General features: G+C 38.0%; 1 protein-coding gene across 4 annotated transcripts in view; it reads left to right on the plus strand.

Moving 5' to 3' along the window:
* Positions 1-8,626, plus strand: part of PIK3CB (phosphatidylinositol-4,5-bisphosphate 3-kinase catalytic subunit beta) — a 113,624-nt gene extending 104,998 nt beyond the window's left edge. For all 4 annotated transcript variants that reach the window (XM_035334498.1, XM_035334502.1, XM_035334499.1 and 1 more), the window contains 5 exons: positions 2,962-3,129; positions 3,585-3,708; positions 4,763-4,908; positions 6,441-6,573; positions 7,084-8,626. In XM_035334498.1, coding sequence (XP_035190389.1) covers positions 2,962-3,129; positions 3,585-3,708; positions 4,763-4,908; positions 6,441-6,573; positions 7,084-7,221 — 709 coding nt within the window. In that variant the 3' untranslated portion in view covers positions 7,222-8,626. The remainder of the gene's footprint in view (positions 1-2,961; positions 3,130-3,584; positions 3,709-4,762; positions 4,909-6,440; positions 6,574-7,083) is intronic.
* Positions 8,627-14,270: the final 5,644 nt, after the last annotated feature.

Here is a 14,270-nt window from a genome sequence, read left to right on the forward strand (position 1 = left end):
TGCATCTGCTTCTCAGTACAGACCCAACCATTAGACAACAAAGGCCATCAGCAAAGATGAACACTACTCTGTCATTTGGAGAAGGCTGACTCAGAGTTCAGTTCACCTTAGGCATCAGTCAGTCAAACACCAGAGTAATTGGGAAAAAAAAAATATATATATATATATATATGTACATATATATTCTTTAAATAATTCCTGCCAGACATACAAACAATAAAACTACCGATTAATTTCTTAGGCGAAGTATTGAAATAGTTTGCCTAAGATGTTAGCAAGGTATGTGCTACTAAACTTCCCCGGTTCTTTCTGTAGTTTCTCTAGTTGTTTTCTTGTACTCTAAGCATAGGCAGTTATGGAACAAACTTACTCACTTAAACAATATTGATATTGAGGTTGCAGCTACAGAGTGACAGAAAGAGACTTTCAGAGGGTCAACCTCCTGAAAACTTAAAACTACAGCTGTTACATTTGCTTCAGAAATAAGTCTGAAGTCATGCATGTGGGGCTAATCATAGTATATGACATAACTTTCTATTATTTTTATGAGGAATGTTTAACTATTACAAATACCTGTCACTGCAGAGGAGCATAACATCTGTCTTCCTAGCATGCTGTGGGGTCTGCAGTGTGCAGCTTTGAGAGCAAACCTTGCACCAAAAGGTGTTGCTGTTGCTTTCCCTGTATTACAGCACTGAAATTGTGCTAAGGGAGAAGTTAGGATTTTATGTTGCTTTAAGTCTGAGGAATTTAATCTTTGTTGAGTGATCTTTACTGGGGTGAATTGTCATAAAAGTATTCAGTACCTAGTTACTTCTTGGGCAGACAGAGGGAGTTCTCCCAGCAACTTTTTCATTTCATTGCCTGTCTGTAATGAGTTTTTGTTTTCACTGCCTTAATTTGTGTGAAGTCTGGTGTTAAGTGGTTTTGTGCAAGGGAAATCAGAGTTCACAAAACCTTTGAAAAATACATTTGTTACAAGTTTCAAGTGTGTCATTGTCTTGAAACTGCTGCACGCAAAGTTCCAGAGAATGTGTTGATCAAGTCCCAGAACTTGGGGTTGTATTTAGAAATAATTAAATTCTTGAAATAAAGAACAGTATTAAAGCATCTTTTCCCCTCCATTTATGGTGCGTGACAAAAAAAATGAAGTGGAGAAAGAAAATTATCCTATCTATCAATCCAGAATTGCAGTATGGATCTGTCAGTGGTCTTTGTATGACATTAAAAAGTAGGGCGCGTATCCTGCTGACAGATGTCAAAGTCAGAAAGACCAGGATGAGATGGAAAGGACCCAGAGGATTTGTCCCTAACTTGACTCCTGTCAAAGTGTCTCTCTGACAAGGATGTTTTTTCCTCCAGTTGTAAGCATACAGACCTCAAGGGGCTGAAGGCTTTCATCATTGTTTGCTTTTGAAGGGGAAGTTGTTGGACGGGTGCCCAGTTAAGCTGCAAGTAGGGTGGGTTGAAATGCCATGGAAGAGGGCCAGCGTGCACTTTAACCTGGCAATACTTGGCTTACGTTTGTCATGTCGTGATAAGGATGGGCAGTGCTTCCTCGTGTCCTGAACGCTGGCGTTCGGTAATTGCAGTCACCCGGCTGTTGGCTGGGAGAACCCTTCAGCACAGAAACCTGGGGTTTTTAATTGGGAGGTAGATTAGAATACTAAAGGAAAGAAGGTTCCAAATCTGCACTTCTTTTTGGTTGTTGTTTTGAAGTTGGCTGTTTTCTAAAAACCCTGTTGAATCTGGTTTTCTGTTTGCTTTGCTGCCAGTGGAAAAGAATCCCCAGCTCTAGGGCTCTTACTGCTTATACCCCTTCAGCTGTGTTATCGCTGTGGTAGAGAAACTGTTTGGTTAGCTCACTGCTGGTATAGTAACGAGCTCCAACTAAATTTTCTGGAATTTTATTTATTTTTCTTCTGTGGCAGGGGATAATAGGCTGTCTCGGTGAAGAGATGTGGTTCTGCTCTGAAGCAATCAAGCGTAATATCTGTTTTCTGTAAAATACAAATGACAATACCTCCACCAGCAGTGCTTTCTATCTATACACACATGCTAATTTAATGTCCTGCTATTCTTTATAGTGCTACTCTATAGCTGTGTACTGCAATTAGATTTTGCATGCGTATCTGTGTTTTTTTTTTTTTTTTTTAAATTTGTGGATCCATGTCCCGAATTGAGAGATTATTCATGACCCGAGATGCCTACAATGAAAGTAGACACCTCTATTTGTGGTGCAGTGCTTTTGAAGAAAGCAAATGTGATGGGTTTACTCCTCAGAAATGAACAAAAAGCTTTGGAAAAATGCACTTACCTATTTAGACACATCCCCTTGATTCAAATGTTTATTTGTCTTTAATGCAACAATATTGTTGTAGGTTTTTTTGTTAGAGATAGTGTATAAATGCACAGGAATATTCTTATGTATCAGGTGAATCAAAATATGTATTCCTGTTTTTCATTAGCTTTCTATGCTTAAAATTAGTGATACCAGGAAAATACTGTTTTGTGTGTATATTTTCAAAAGGTTTCTCTAGCATTTTAAGTTGAGTTAGGAAGAATAGGGCAAAAGGATAAGACCTTGGTTTCCATTTACACGATTTATAGTCTAGAATAAACTTGGAGTGTAACAGTTGTTCGTTTAGCCAGGAAATTAATAAATGCAAATAAAGGGCTCCCTCTATAGTTTCTACTATAAAATTACAAGTAACTACATTCAGTAAAATGGAAAAATAAGGGTTGCTCAGAATTTCTTTTTCTAGATACGTATATGCAGTGGGAAAAACGAATGTTTTAAATTAATCGCTGATATTTTAACTTTGCAAGTAATATCTGTATATTAACTTCCAGAGTTTAATGTTCAAGTTAAGTGAATATTCATCCCTCTGAAAGTATCTATATACTAACGGAGCATTCTTACTAATTTTGTTTTTAACATTAATCTTTATTTTGTTTCAGGATATTGCCCTATGGCTGTTTAGCAACTGGAGATCACTCTGGCCTTATTGAAGCTGTTTCTAGTTCAGAAACCATTGCTGATATTCAGTTAAATAGTAGCAACGTTGCTGCTGCTGCTGCCTTCAACAAAGACGCTCTCTTAAACTGGCTGAAGGAATACAATTTAGGGTAATTTCTGTAAATATTTTCTGTAAGTGTTTCTATAAGCTACAGGTGTTAAGGAATGTGTGTTTGTTCTGTCAGGTATGCTTTTCTTTTGTTTTAGTATATCAAACTCTGACTCAGATTCAGGTTGCCCTTGGAGTTCAAAGAGTGGTCCAGATGTAATTCTGATATTTGCAGCATTCTGATTTCATATTGTTGAATAAGTTATTCTAGACTAGGTCAAACAGACAAGCAAACAAACAAAAACACAAGAAAACTACATGGGTCTTAAATCTTGATGCCATTGCCTTTCATAGTATTTGGACTTCTCCCCTTCTCCGTAGCTACGTGTGGTTGTGCAGCCCCTCTCTACAGTATTTTCTCTTCAAATACATATTCTCTCGCAACAATCCTTTTTGATGTTAAGGCATGACATGAATTACTAGTAGAATGCACTAATATTTGTTTTGGATTTTTAGAGATGACTTGGATCGAGCCATTGAAGAATTTACTCTGTCTTGTGCTGGCTACTGTGTAGCTACTTACGTGTTGGGGATTGGTGACAGACACAGTGACAATATCATGGTCAGAAAAAATGGCCAGGTAAAAATCCTTTTTGTAGGCAGAATAACAACAGCATCTCCTTTGTACAAGAATTACCTTGGAAACTCTGATTTCTTTAGTGTCTCAGTAGAATTATATCTAAAAGCTCTTGGATTTCTTTCATTTACTGAGTATTGAGGAGAGCTTTAAAGAAAGGTTTAAATGTGACTAGTAGAAGGAACAACCAATGCCTGTTTAGTAAGCTATTATTTGTCTGTGAGACTGTTCTGTAGATATTTTTCAGAGCATCTGAAAGGCCTGTTAATGGTTCAGATTCACTGAATAAAAGTCCTCTCAAAGTATCGTGCAGAAGACCATCCTTAAATACACGAATTACAGTTTTGAGCAACGTATTTCTCCTGAAGTTAGTCTCTACAGCCTACTGCTGCAGAAGTTTTCAATATGCAGCTGAGTGCCAGTATTACTCTTTGGCTGTAAATCTCAAAACCTAGAACCTAGGTAAAATAAAAATGCATTTGCTTGCTGAATAGTTACTTTCTACTCTTTTTTTTTTTTTTTTTCTGCCTAAAAAACACTGGAAATGGTTATAAAAGTGAGAGTTTTATAGATGTTTGCAGTATTCTTTTAAGTTTTTACCTAGTAGAAGAAAGCTGAAATGTCCTTATCTTTGATTAGGAAATGGGAAAACTGTCACAGGTTCCTTGGGATTAATATAAATTCTACTAGCTTTGCTCCTGCCTGTAGGAAGCCCTTGGATACAATGATGTTAAGCCTTGTGGGCTTATCGTTGGGCTAATTTTTCTGATATTACCAGTAAGATGTCAGAAGCTTGAAACTGAGTTAGTCTTTTCCATGTTAACTTGTAACAGTGGTTACTCATAAAAGTGTTGATATCACTGACTTTTAAAATAAATCTTGAAACACTGTAAAACTGAACACCCCAAAAGGGTTGAAGCCATGGGCTATGGAGAATTACATCATGAGTTAACTGTTCTTGACACCAGCCTCCTGCAGAGGTACTAGAAAAATGAAATTGTTCATTGGAGAAATTACTCACTTCTATGTTTCTTTTTGTTTTGTTTTCTGTTTTTAGCTCTTCCACATAGATTTTGGGCATATTCTTGGGAACTTCAAATCCAAGTTTGGAATTAAAAGGGAACGGGTACCTTTCATACTCACCTATGATTTCATTCATGTTATACAACAAGGAAAAACAGGGAACACGGAAAAATTTGGTCGGTGAGTATTATTTTGATCTCTTCCTTTTGTAACTGAGATGATCTCCACTGATAATATACAGCACAGCAAGAACCTGTGTGGATTTGGTTTTGCTAATTTTCCCATGTAACTGTGTCAATGCATTTATGTTACAATCTACTTCTCTACTTAAACTGGAATATGTATAGAGATTACTTTGTACATCAGAATCTGCGGTTTTGCAGTGAAAAGGTACAGTCCCTTTCTGTCTTCTCCAGTAGATGATGCAGGAGATGGCAGCTTCTCCTGTGCTTGTTTTGTTGTTGTTTTTGTTTGTTTCCCACTCTTAAACCTTCAGCAGCACTCGGTACCAGGGAGGGACTCCACAGACTATTTGTCAAGCAAGATGAAGCACTGTTCTTAAAGGACAGTCTCCCTTCTCCACTTTCTGTCCATCAGTGTGCATTCAATGTGCTGGTACATCTTGGGTTAGACACCTACAATGGAAAACAAAGGCATGTGATGATGGAAAACTACACTCCTAGATCCTACTTGTTAAGGCAGATTTTTATTTTTCCTTTCTGTATCATTCCCACTAACTGATGGGACATCCAGCTGATGGATGTTTTGCTCTCACTTTGCTATCAGTCTTCACAGGAAGAATTTACTGTCAGAGAAATAAAATTAAGCATTTAGATATGGATCAAGAAATATAATGACTACTTCTGGAAGAAGAAGCTGTGCATACATTTGTAATGGTGTGTGTAGGAGGAATGGAAAATGACTGCCAGTGAACCATTTCTCTCTTTGAGAGTGAGCAAATCAAGCCATAGCTCCATTTTGAAAAGCATGAAGTAAAGGCTATTAGGTGACGGCTATTGCAAGACCCACAGAAGATGGTGTACTTTAAATGGCAGGAGGCTTACACTTTCACTTGAAAATTACCGCAGAAGAGAATTTGTATTTGAAGTATAATTCCTTAGTCTGAAGGGGTCTTCCAGTTTCCTATGGAAATTTACAGATTAGACAGTGGGCAGAATACAGTGACACATCTAGGGATACTGAGCAAGTTCTCAAGTGTCTGTGTGACAGCTCTTGGTGCCAAATCTGGCAGTCAGTTCAATTTTGACCATGTTAGCAGGAAGGAATTACTTTACAGGGATAGACTGCATCAGCAGGAACTACTATAGAGCCTATGATTTTCCACCATAGGTTCGCTATATATCATCACCAGGGCATTTTACCTACCAAATTATCAGCGAGATGGAATGCCGGCATTACCTTTGGCTTTTTTTTTTTTTCTCTTTCTGAAGAACTCTGCTTGTTGTAAAGCTTTTGGACTTTTGTACCAATGTTTTAAGGACTTGTTGGACAGGTATGGGATATTTTGTAGTAATGCATTGGAGGTTCTCTAGACATCGCTGCACTTTTTCCTACAAATGTCAATTCTATTACCATGTTCCTAGGATATATATTTAGTCCAGATAACAATTTTTGGAAATGATTACACATTTGTCAGCTGTGTAGGTTCTCATGTTGTGTTTATTGCATGTGTTTTGTGGTTGCATGTAAAGGTTCCGCCAGTATTGTGAAGAAGCATACTTGATTCTACGAAAACATGGAAACCTATTTATAACACTCTTTGCACTGATGTTAACTGCAGGGCTTCCAGAGCTAACTTCTGTCAAGGACATCCAGTATCTCAAGGTAAAAATAAGATTTATAGCTTATCAGGACCTAACATTTTTCCAGTATGTGAATTTTGATTCAAAGATGAATAAATTTTAATTGATTTCCATTTCTCTCAAGATTCCCATAGAGTTCTCAAAGCATTCTTTTTCAGCTATGTAGAACTGTCCTCTGAGTCAAAGGGAACAGTGAATATACGTTCCTCTCAACCATTCTGTGATGAATTCTGCATCCCTACGTCTTATATGTAGTCAGTTTAGGGGTGTTTTGCCTCATGGCTCAATGCACAAGCATAGACTTGTAAAGGTGAAACTTATTTGCTTAATTATTTTCTAGTTTTACCTTTAAACCCAGAAAACGTCATTGATGCATTGTTAAATGAATAGTAGGCTAAAAAGTGTCAAAATAGAAAAAAGCAGAATGTGGATTGTGTTAAGAGGTGAAGGAGGATCTAACTATGGTTTTAAAATTTCTAACAAGACTTTTTTTTCGTGTGTGTTTTTGTCTTGTTTTGTTTTACTATCTTAGGACTCTCTTGCCTTAGGGAAGAGTGAGGAAGAGGCACTAAAGCAATTTAAGCAAAAGTTTGATGAAGCACTCCGGGAAAGTTGGACTACTAAAGTGAACTGGATGGCTCACACTGTCCGAAAAGATTACAGATCCTAGAAGATTTCTGGATTTGCACTAAGATGAATGTTACCTTGATAAGTGTTTTTTAAATGGGATCTGTAGTATGGACCAACAAAACTTTATTTAAATAAGAAAGGAAACAAGGCAACAACAAAAAGAAATGGGCTGAAATAATTTCTGATTCTTTTGCACTCTGCTTCTGAATGCTTGATCCCAAGACTGTCTCTACAAATAGTGAACAACATGGATAATCAGTTCCTGCTGATTTTGCACGCTGAGAGCTACTAGGCATTTTTAAATATTCTTTGGTACTTTATGGAGGTGTAAATATTTGTTTTATATGTTAGGGTAATGTACTCTAACACACTTAGGAGGTTTGAAGACCTCTGACAGAACTGTTTTTTGTTTTAAAATCAGGACTTGAAGAGTAAATTTTTGTTGATATTCTAATCTAGCTAAAAATGACCATGTGTATATTTTTCATGTGAATTCTGCCATAGTGGCACAGATGCATTAATTCTACTGTAAATAGCAACCACAGTATCATTGTACTACAGGGAGCTGCTTAATGTCTTATACTGCTGCCGAAAGAAGAGTAGACAGGCATTTGTAATACAGGGGGAGGAGGTGGTGATAAAAGGGGAGACACCTCTGAAAATGATGCAGCATCCAAATGTTCAGGGTTGCGCAGTTTTCTTCCCCTGACATAATACACACAAAAGTAGTCCTTCAGTAAGAGAAGGCTGGGCCAATTCCAAACATGTCTGAAAATCTCCCCTTGATAATGGTCTCCCATTCAGCCTCTAGGGTTTTGTTTTCAGCTCCTTAGAAGAAGAATTTATTTTGGGTTCAACAAGAAATTCCTTACAGCCATATATAGAAATTCTTATCCTCAGATTACGTGTGCCATGCAAATGTACTGACTTATAAACAAGTATGGAAAATTTTCATTAAATATAGTACAGTGATTTTTAGAGCATACAAACCAAAAACCACAATGCTTTGGAAAGCAAGTGTTTTTGAGAAAAGATCATTCCATAAAACACCAATGAAAATCATTAATATTTTCTTTCTGTATTTATTAAAAGCTTGCAGTAATGTTGCTTTGCCGAGATATCTGTGTTGAAGATGGTTACTGAAGAAACTGGATATGTTTTAATTTATTTAGTGAGGTACCAGGCTTTTAGGTGCTTAAATGGAGAGCAAATTTGTTACGTGCAATAGGAACTGCTGGTTAAAAGATGTAACATACTGTTTCTGAACATCAGCAAGGTAGACTTTAACTACTGCTTGTTCTCCAAAGAACACTGGTAGCTCTCAATTCCTGTTGACATTTGAAAGAGAATTAAACATATATATTTACTTTTTGACTAAACAGTTTTTTTGCATAGAAATGTTGTTTTATGTAGGAATTTAATTAAAGGTGGTTTTACTTTGTTGAGAGTGGGGTTTTTTATTTTGGTTTTGGGTTGTTTGAGTTTTTTGGTCCTAACTGGAGAGCCAGGATAGCATTTTATGTACTGGTTTGATTCTCATTCTCTTGCCCTTACTCTTAGGGCTAGTCTGTATAAAATGACCTCAGCTTCTAGAATATTGTAATAGTAACATTTTTCATTATCATTATATTGTAGTGATGTAGTAGTATTTAAGGAATGCCATGTCCCACCCCTCCCCCCCCTTTTTTTTGTAGAAGCAGATGGGAGGAAAGGTTAAAAAGAAATTACTGCATTTGACAATTCTGAAAGAAGTCATTTTATCCTCATACAAACTTACATGCTGTGAATTGGCTAAGTAATAATTCCTACACGTTATATTTGTCTGTGAGCTGGAGTACTCAAACATCTCTGGGATGCCTTGGTCAGGGAGACACAACCTTTCCCAGAAGTTGCGATACAGTTGGCCCGTTCATCTTGACTGGCCAGCCTGCAAGGTATGTGGTAGGAGGGAGCATGGTCCCTTGCTCGCACTTATCATGAAGAAGGCAAGCAAGTTCCATGTTTTACCACAGGCTTCTTGTGAGACTTAGAGCAAGTCAGTCTAGCCTGTGTCTTAGACTCCCATCTATAAAAGTGGAGGAAGTAGCAGTGACCTCCAGATGCAGGAAAGTCTTCCCAATTACCACTGGGATAATGGGAGGTGGTGTAAAGATAAACATCTTTAAAAAATCATGAGATTTTTTTTCTATGCGACTTTAATGCAGGTTATAGATGTAGTTGAGATGGGCAATGTCATTTGTTGCCCATCTTCTTTGAAATAGCTTGTGTTTAGAGATGATTATAAAATACTACCTCTGTTCAGTATTTGTATTGGTAAATAGCCTTCAAATAGGATTTTAAAAAAACTTGCATTTGGTTGTCTTTAAATCACTACATTTACTCTTGACAATTTATTAGCAAGAGGGGAAAAAATATTAGAGGCCTGTTATACAGTGTGTTTTCATGTTTGGCAGCAAGAGAAAATGATGCATTTTCCTCATGTAAACTGGACTTATTTGGTCTTCGGATTGCTGAGAGGGTAGCATACCTCACAAGAATGCTTTTCCAGATTGACTTCTCAGGGAGGAGCCTTACGTTAAGCAGTGCTTATAAGGTAACCAAAGTTAACTTTGTGACCCTTTCATATTAAATTTTAAGTGTAGCGCTGGTCTGCTGAATTATGTTAGGAGGAGCAGATGACCATTTTCCCTGGGTTTCCATAATCTATGCTATTTTGTGGCATAGAGATCTTGGTTCAAAAGAAAACACAAACAACAAACAGAATTGCTTTGCAAAAGTACCAGAAGAGACTGTCCCTTCTGCTTTTCCTCATCCATGAGGAGAAATCTGGGAATTTTTTGAAATGAATAACCATTTCTGTACCTACCTGCCAATATCCAGCTGTAGTGTTGAAGTGGTAGGTTAATTTCTGCTGAGCAGGATCATCTTTTTTTCCCTCTTCTAAGCTCTCAGACCGTTTGCAGCATTCAGAAGGCATGACGTGCTCAGATTATGAGAGTTTCAAGATTTTGTTCATAACAGTGAGTAGAAATAGAGCCTTTTTAAAAACTGTGAAAGCTTTGGAAAGGATGTAGTTTTTTGCACCTGTAGAAAAACTAATCATAAGTTGTGAGTTTGGGTATAAAACACCTTCAGTTCAGATGGTCCCATGTTACGTTAATTGCTTTTCCCCAAGTCTACTTCTAATCTGATCTGCACATTTCCAGTGGGAAAATGATGCTTTTTAAACCAATCCTGCTTCTCGAGTCCTTCATTGTTTCTCACAAGGGAAAGATACCTAGACACTGTTTTTAAAAACAACTGAAACTGGGTGTATGCAGCATGTATATTCTACATGTTGTGTATATATACAATACATGCAATGTATATGTTGTATATGTTCTGTTTCTCTTTTGCATGACTAATTGGTGGGTCTTGCTTTCCTTACTTTGTATTATTTTATTTGTAACTAATGGTGACAAATGCTGCTTTTACAATCCAGCTTGTCCTATTTGCTCTTTAAGGAAAAAGATTCCATGGATTTGCCTCTCACCAGTGGAGTTACTTCCTTTCTCCTTTATGCTCGTTTCAGTTTTAATTGACAGTGGTGTGTTGATTGTTAAATCGTTCACATTTTAGTGAATACCTTTGACAGAGCCTATTCATGTATTTAATAGAGTCCAATATTCTTCTTTAATTTCATAGAGCTATTGAAATGAGATAATTAAGTGTTACAGGTTCTTAATAATTAATATGTCAGGTTAAGATCACAGCTTTATTTCTTAGGAATTATTTCAAGCCTAAATCTTCTAAGTATGTAATCAGTATTTCTATTACTACTACTTACTGATACTTTTTCACAATATATTGTATTAATATAATTAGGAGTTTCATCTGGCTTTAAAATCTGAAACTGAAATCCTGTGCCCACACAATGCATTCCAGCATTTAAAAGCTATTTTAATTGTTTTAAAAATCTTTCTTTTTCTGTTATAATACTGCTGAGATATGAGGGAGTAGAGTTGTCATGATGGAAAGCAAGCTTTACTAGGTTCTGCTGTAGAAGATGGCAATGCTGCATTGCTTTTGGACCTCACAGTTTAGATAAGACATTCTTTTGTAGACAAATGTACCTTATTCTGGCTCGGCTCCCTAGATGAGAGCCAGACTAAGCTCAGGATAGTGGTGGTTTTATTGCCTGACCACAATACCACTCCGACTACTCTACTATTTCCAGGGCAAAGCTTTTTTGTTTGAGGCACAGCTGTTTGCTACCGACTTCTGGTGGATATAGTCTGGGTGTAAGGTTAGTAGTGAAATTACTTCTGTAATTGGAATATCTTTGCAAATCAGTTATTAGTAAGACTGTAATAGATAAAATCTCGTGAGATGTAAATGGACATAGGAATGGCTGATCTTCCATATTTTAGCATCTCAGTTCAGAAAACTAGCTTTGCCTTTCCACAGAAAATTTATTTAGATCTCATGGATGTGAAAGGCTCCTCTAACAGCTTCTGTTGGGCATCAGCATACATAACCTATTGCCCACACAGATCACTTCTTAGGGAGCACAGCTGATTTTCAGTTCAGGGACCATGGAGTCGGCAGAGCTGGATTTCCTGACATTCCCATGGAGACATGGGGGACTTTTTCCTATAAACCTGAGTGAGCAGAAGGAACAAATGTGATCTGGGGAATAAACAACGGCAAGCAGATCTTTGGGGCAGATGTTAATAACTGATCCAGGAAAGATGCAATAATTTTAACAGGCAATGCTACTGAGAAAATGGCTACCATGTTGCTCGTGCTACCTCATGGCATAATAAAAATCATGTAGTTGTTCTTTTCAAGTGTGACTTCATGACTGGTGAAGAAGAGGGTATTTGTTCCCACCAGTAATTCCTAGGGAAAGCATTTATCCTGCTCATATTACTAGCTCTTCCTCCAATACTGTGGCAAAATAGCATTAAGTGTTGATGAAGTGGGAAGAAGAGAAAGCTCTTTCCTTTAATGAGGTGGGTTCGCAAACTATTTTTCCTTGGATGCCTTTCCAGCCCAAGAGCCTCCATGAGGAGCTTACTGTCACTATCTGTCCTCTAGCAAACCACAATGGAAAACTGTACCAGTCAGATACTGGCATAACTTCATCTGTTATGTCACCTCCAGAACATCTGTCAGCTCAACTATATGACCTATTTTAACAGGTTTTACTGTATTGGACCATCAGATTTAATGTGCTGCAGTTGTAATGAGGCAGTCCTTCATCCTTTTAGCCTGTCACTTTGTTTTCCTCAGGTGTTTATCTCAAAGTTTCCCCTGGGGTTGCTTGTTGAAGTGGGATGGGGCTAAATATATATTCCTTAAGTAATTGTATGGCTCACTCTTGGGAAATTTATGAAGGATCCCACTTTAGGAATAGATGTCACAGGGAAACATAAAAGGTTAATTCTGATTTGCCAGGCACCATTTGGCTTTTATGAAGCAAATGAGCGGAAGCAACAAGCAAGCACCATGGAAACATGGTTTCCAAGGGATTAAAACCCTTTGTAGTGCAAGGATGTTTGTAAGATCCAAGTTTTTGTCTTGGAAGTCTACATCTGTTGCTGGGAGTGCCTACAACCACTGAAGTTTGGGCAGAGGTTAGGAATCTGAGAGTGGCTCATTCCTGTTTGAGAATCCTGCCTGAGGTTTTCTCCTGCTTACCTTACCTACTGGGTTTTGCCCAGTGAGCATTCTCTGGATGCACATTCTGATTTGACCACTTGTACAAAAGCCAAAGCAGCTCGTTCTAGTTTCTGAAATTGTTTCTTTACATCCTCTGCATAAGGAGTGTTGAGTCTTCATCTAGTTTATCTCAAAGGGAGCTGAGCACTGTTGCCTGGGAATGTGGGAACGACCTTTACCTGGCTATGGATTCCTCCTTTTGAAGCTGTTTTCCATGGGGCAGGGAGGTGGGTAACCAACAACATTAAATTGGATGATGCAGCACGGTTACAGCACTCCCTAGGGACAGAAACAATGTGGATTCCAATCCCCTTACCCAACATTCATTTGATCAAAAATGGAACAGCTCCCAGAGGGGAGGGAGGGAGGACAGAGAGAGACAGAAGGAGACAGAGATTCCTTGCTCCTGTGGATTAGAGACTTGGGAATTTAGGAAGAGGAGTGATTAAACAGAGATCCAGCTCATGTTCTGTTTGCTTGGCTAAAAAAAAGAATTCTTAATATTTATGGCTATATGAGACAAAGTCTGTTCAGTCTGTGCCCTACCAAACAGCAAGGAATTAATCCCACATACAGAGCTGTGGCAGCATGGGAGGAAAAGACGTAATCTGCTCCAGAGGCTGTTTGTATGCTTACCCTGTATTTCTGAGTCCCATACAGGTAAACAGTCTTGTGTACGGCTGACCGCAGTGCCACCCACCACCTAGCGTGGTATATTGGCTTGTCACCTTCCTGCTCTCCTGATTGTCACTGGGCAAGTCCTTCCAGGCTCTGTGAAGGGAATGGAGATGGACAGCTCAAGGTGTGGGTCCTGCTCGTAATCTTAACATTGAATACCACTGTTTAAACTTTGCATACTGTTTTAATCAGTGCTGCACTACACAGATCTTCAACCCAAATAAGGCTTAAATACTTACTCTGTGAGTTGCTATTGTTATTACTCCTCTTAAGGAGAGGTGCTGGATTATAAGATAGGTGTTGAATGTCTGTAGAAGCTCAGAAATTCTAGAAGGGCATTTGAATGTGATCTGCAATTTTCTGTGGCCAGGATAGCCTTTAGAAGTTCTCTACCCTCCCCCCCCCCCCCCCCCCCCCATCAAATTATACACTAATGCCAGTTAATTTAAAATAAGTTTAATATTTCAGTCTATAAGCAACACTGAAACATACCTGTGCATTACAAACGTAATGCACCCAGTGGTTCTGCATTTAATATTCACTTTCTCTTTTGCAGCTCAATGAGATAATCTTTTTTTTTTTTTTTTTTTTAGAGGAAAAAAGAGAAAGCTCTTTGAAGTTGCTTGAAACCGTTCCCTGTTCTTAATAGCTGAGACACGTTTAGCTCCTACTTACAAATCTTTGTTTGCAGAGTTTGTACTAGTTAAC

Source organism: Oxyura jamaicensis, chromosome 9, assembly GCF_011077185.1.
Source record: "Oxyura jamaicensis isolate SHBP4307 breed ruddy duck chromosome 9, BPBGC_Ojam_1.0, whole genome shotgun sequence".
In the NCBI taxonomy this organism is placed as follows: Eukaryota; Metazoa; Chordata; class Aves; order Anseriformes; family Anatidae; genus Oxyura; species Oxyura jamaicensis.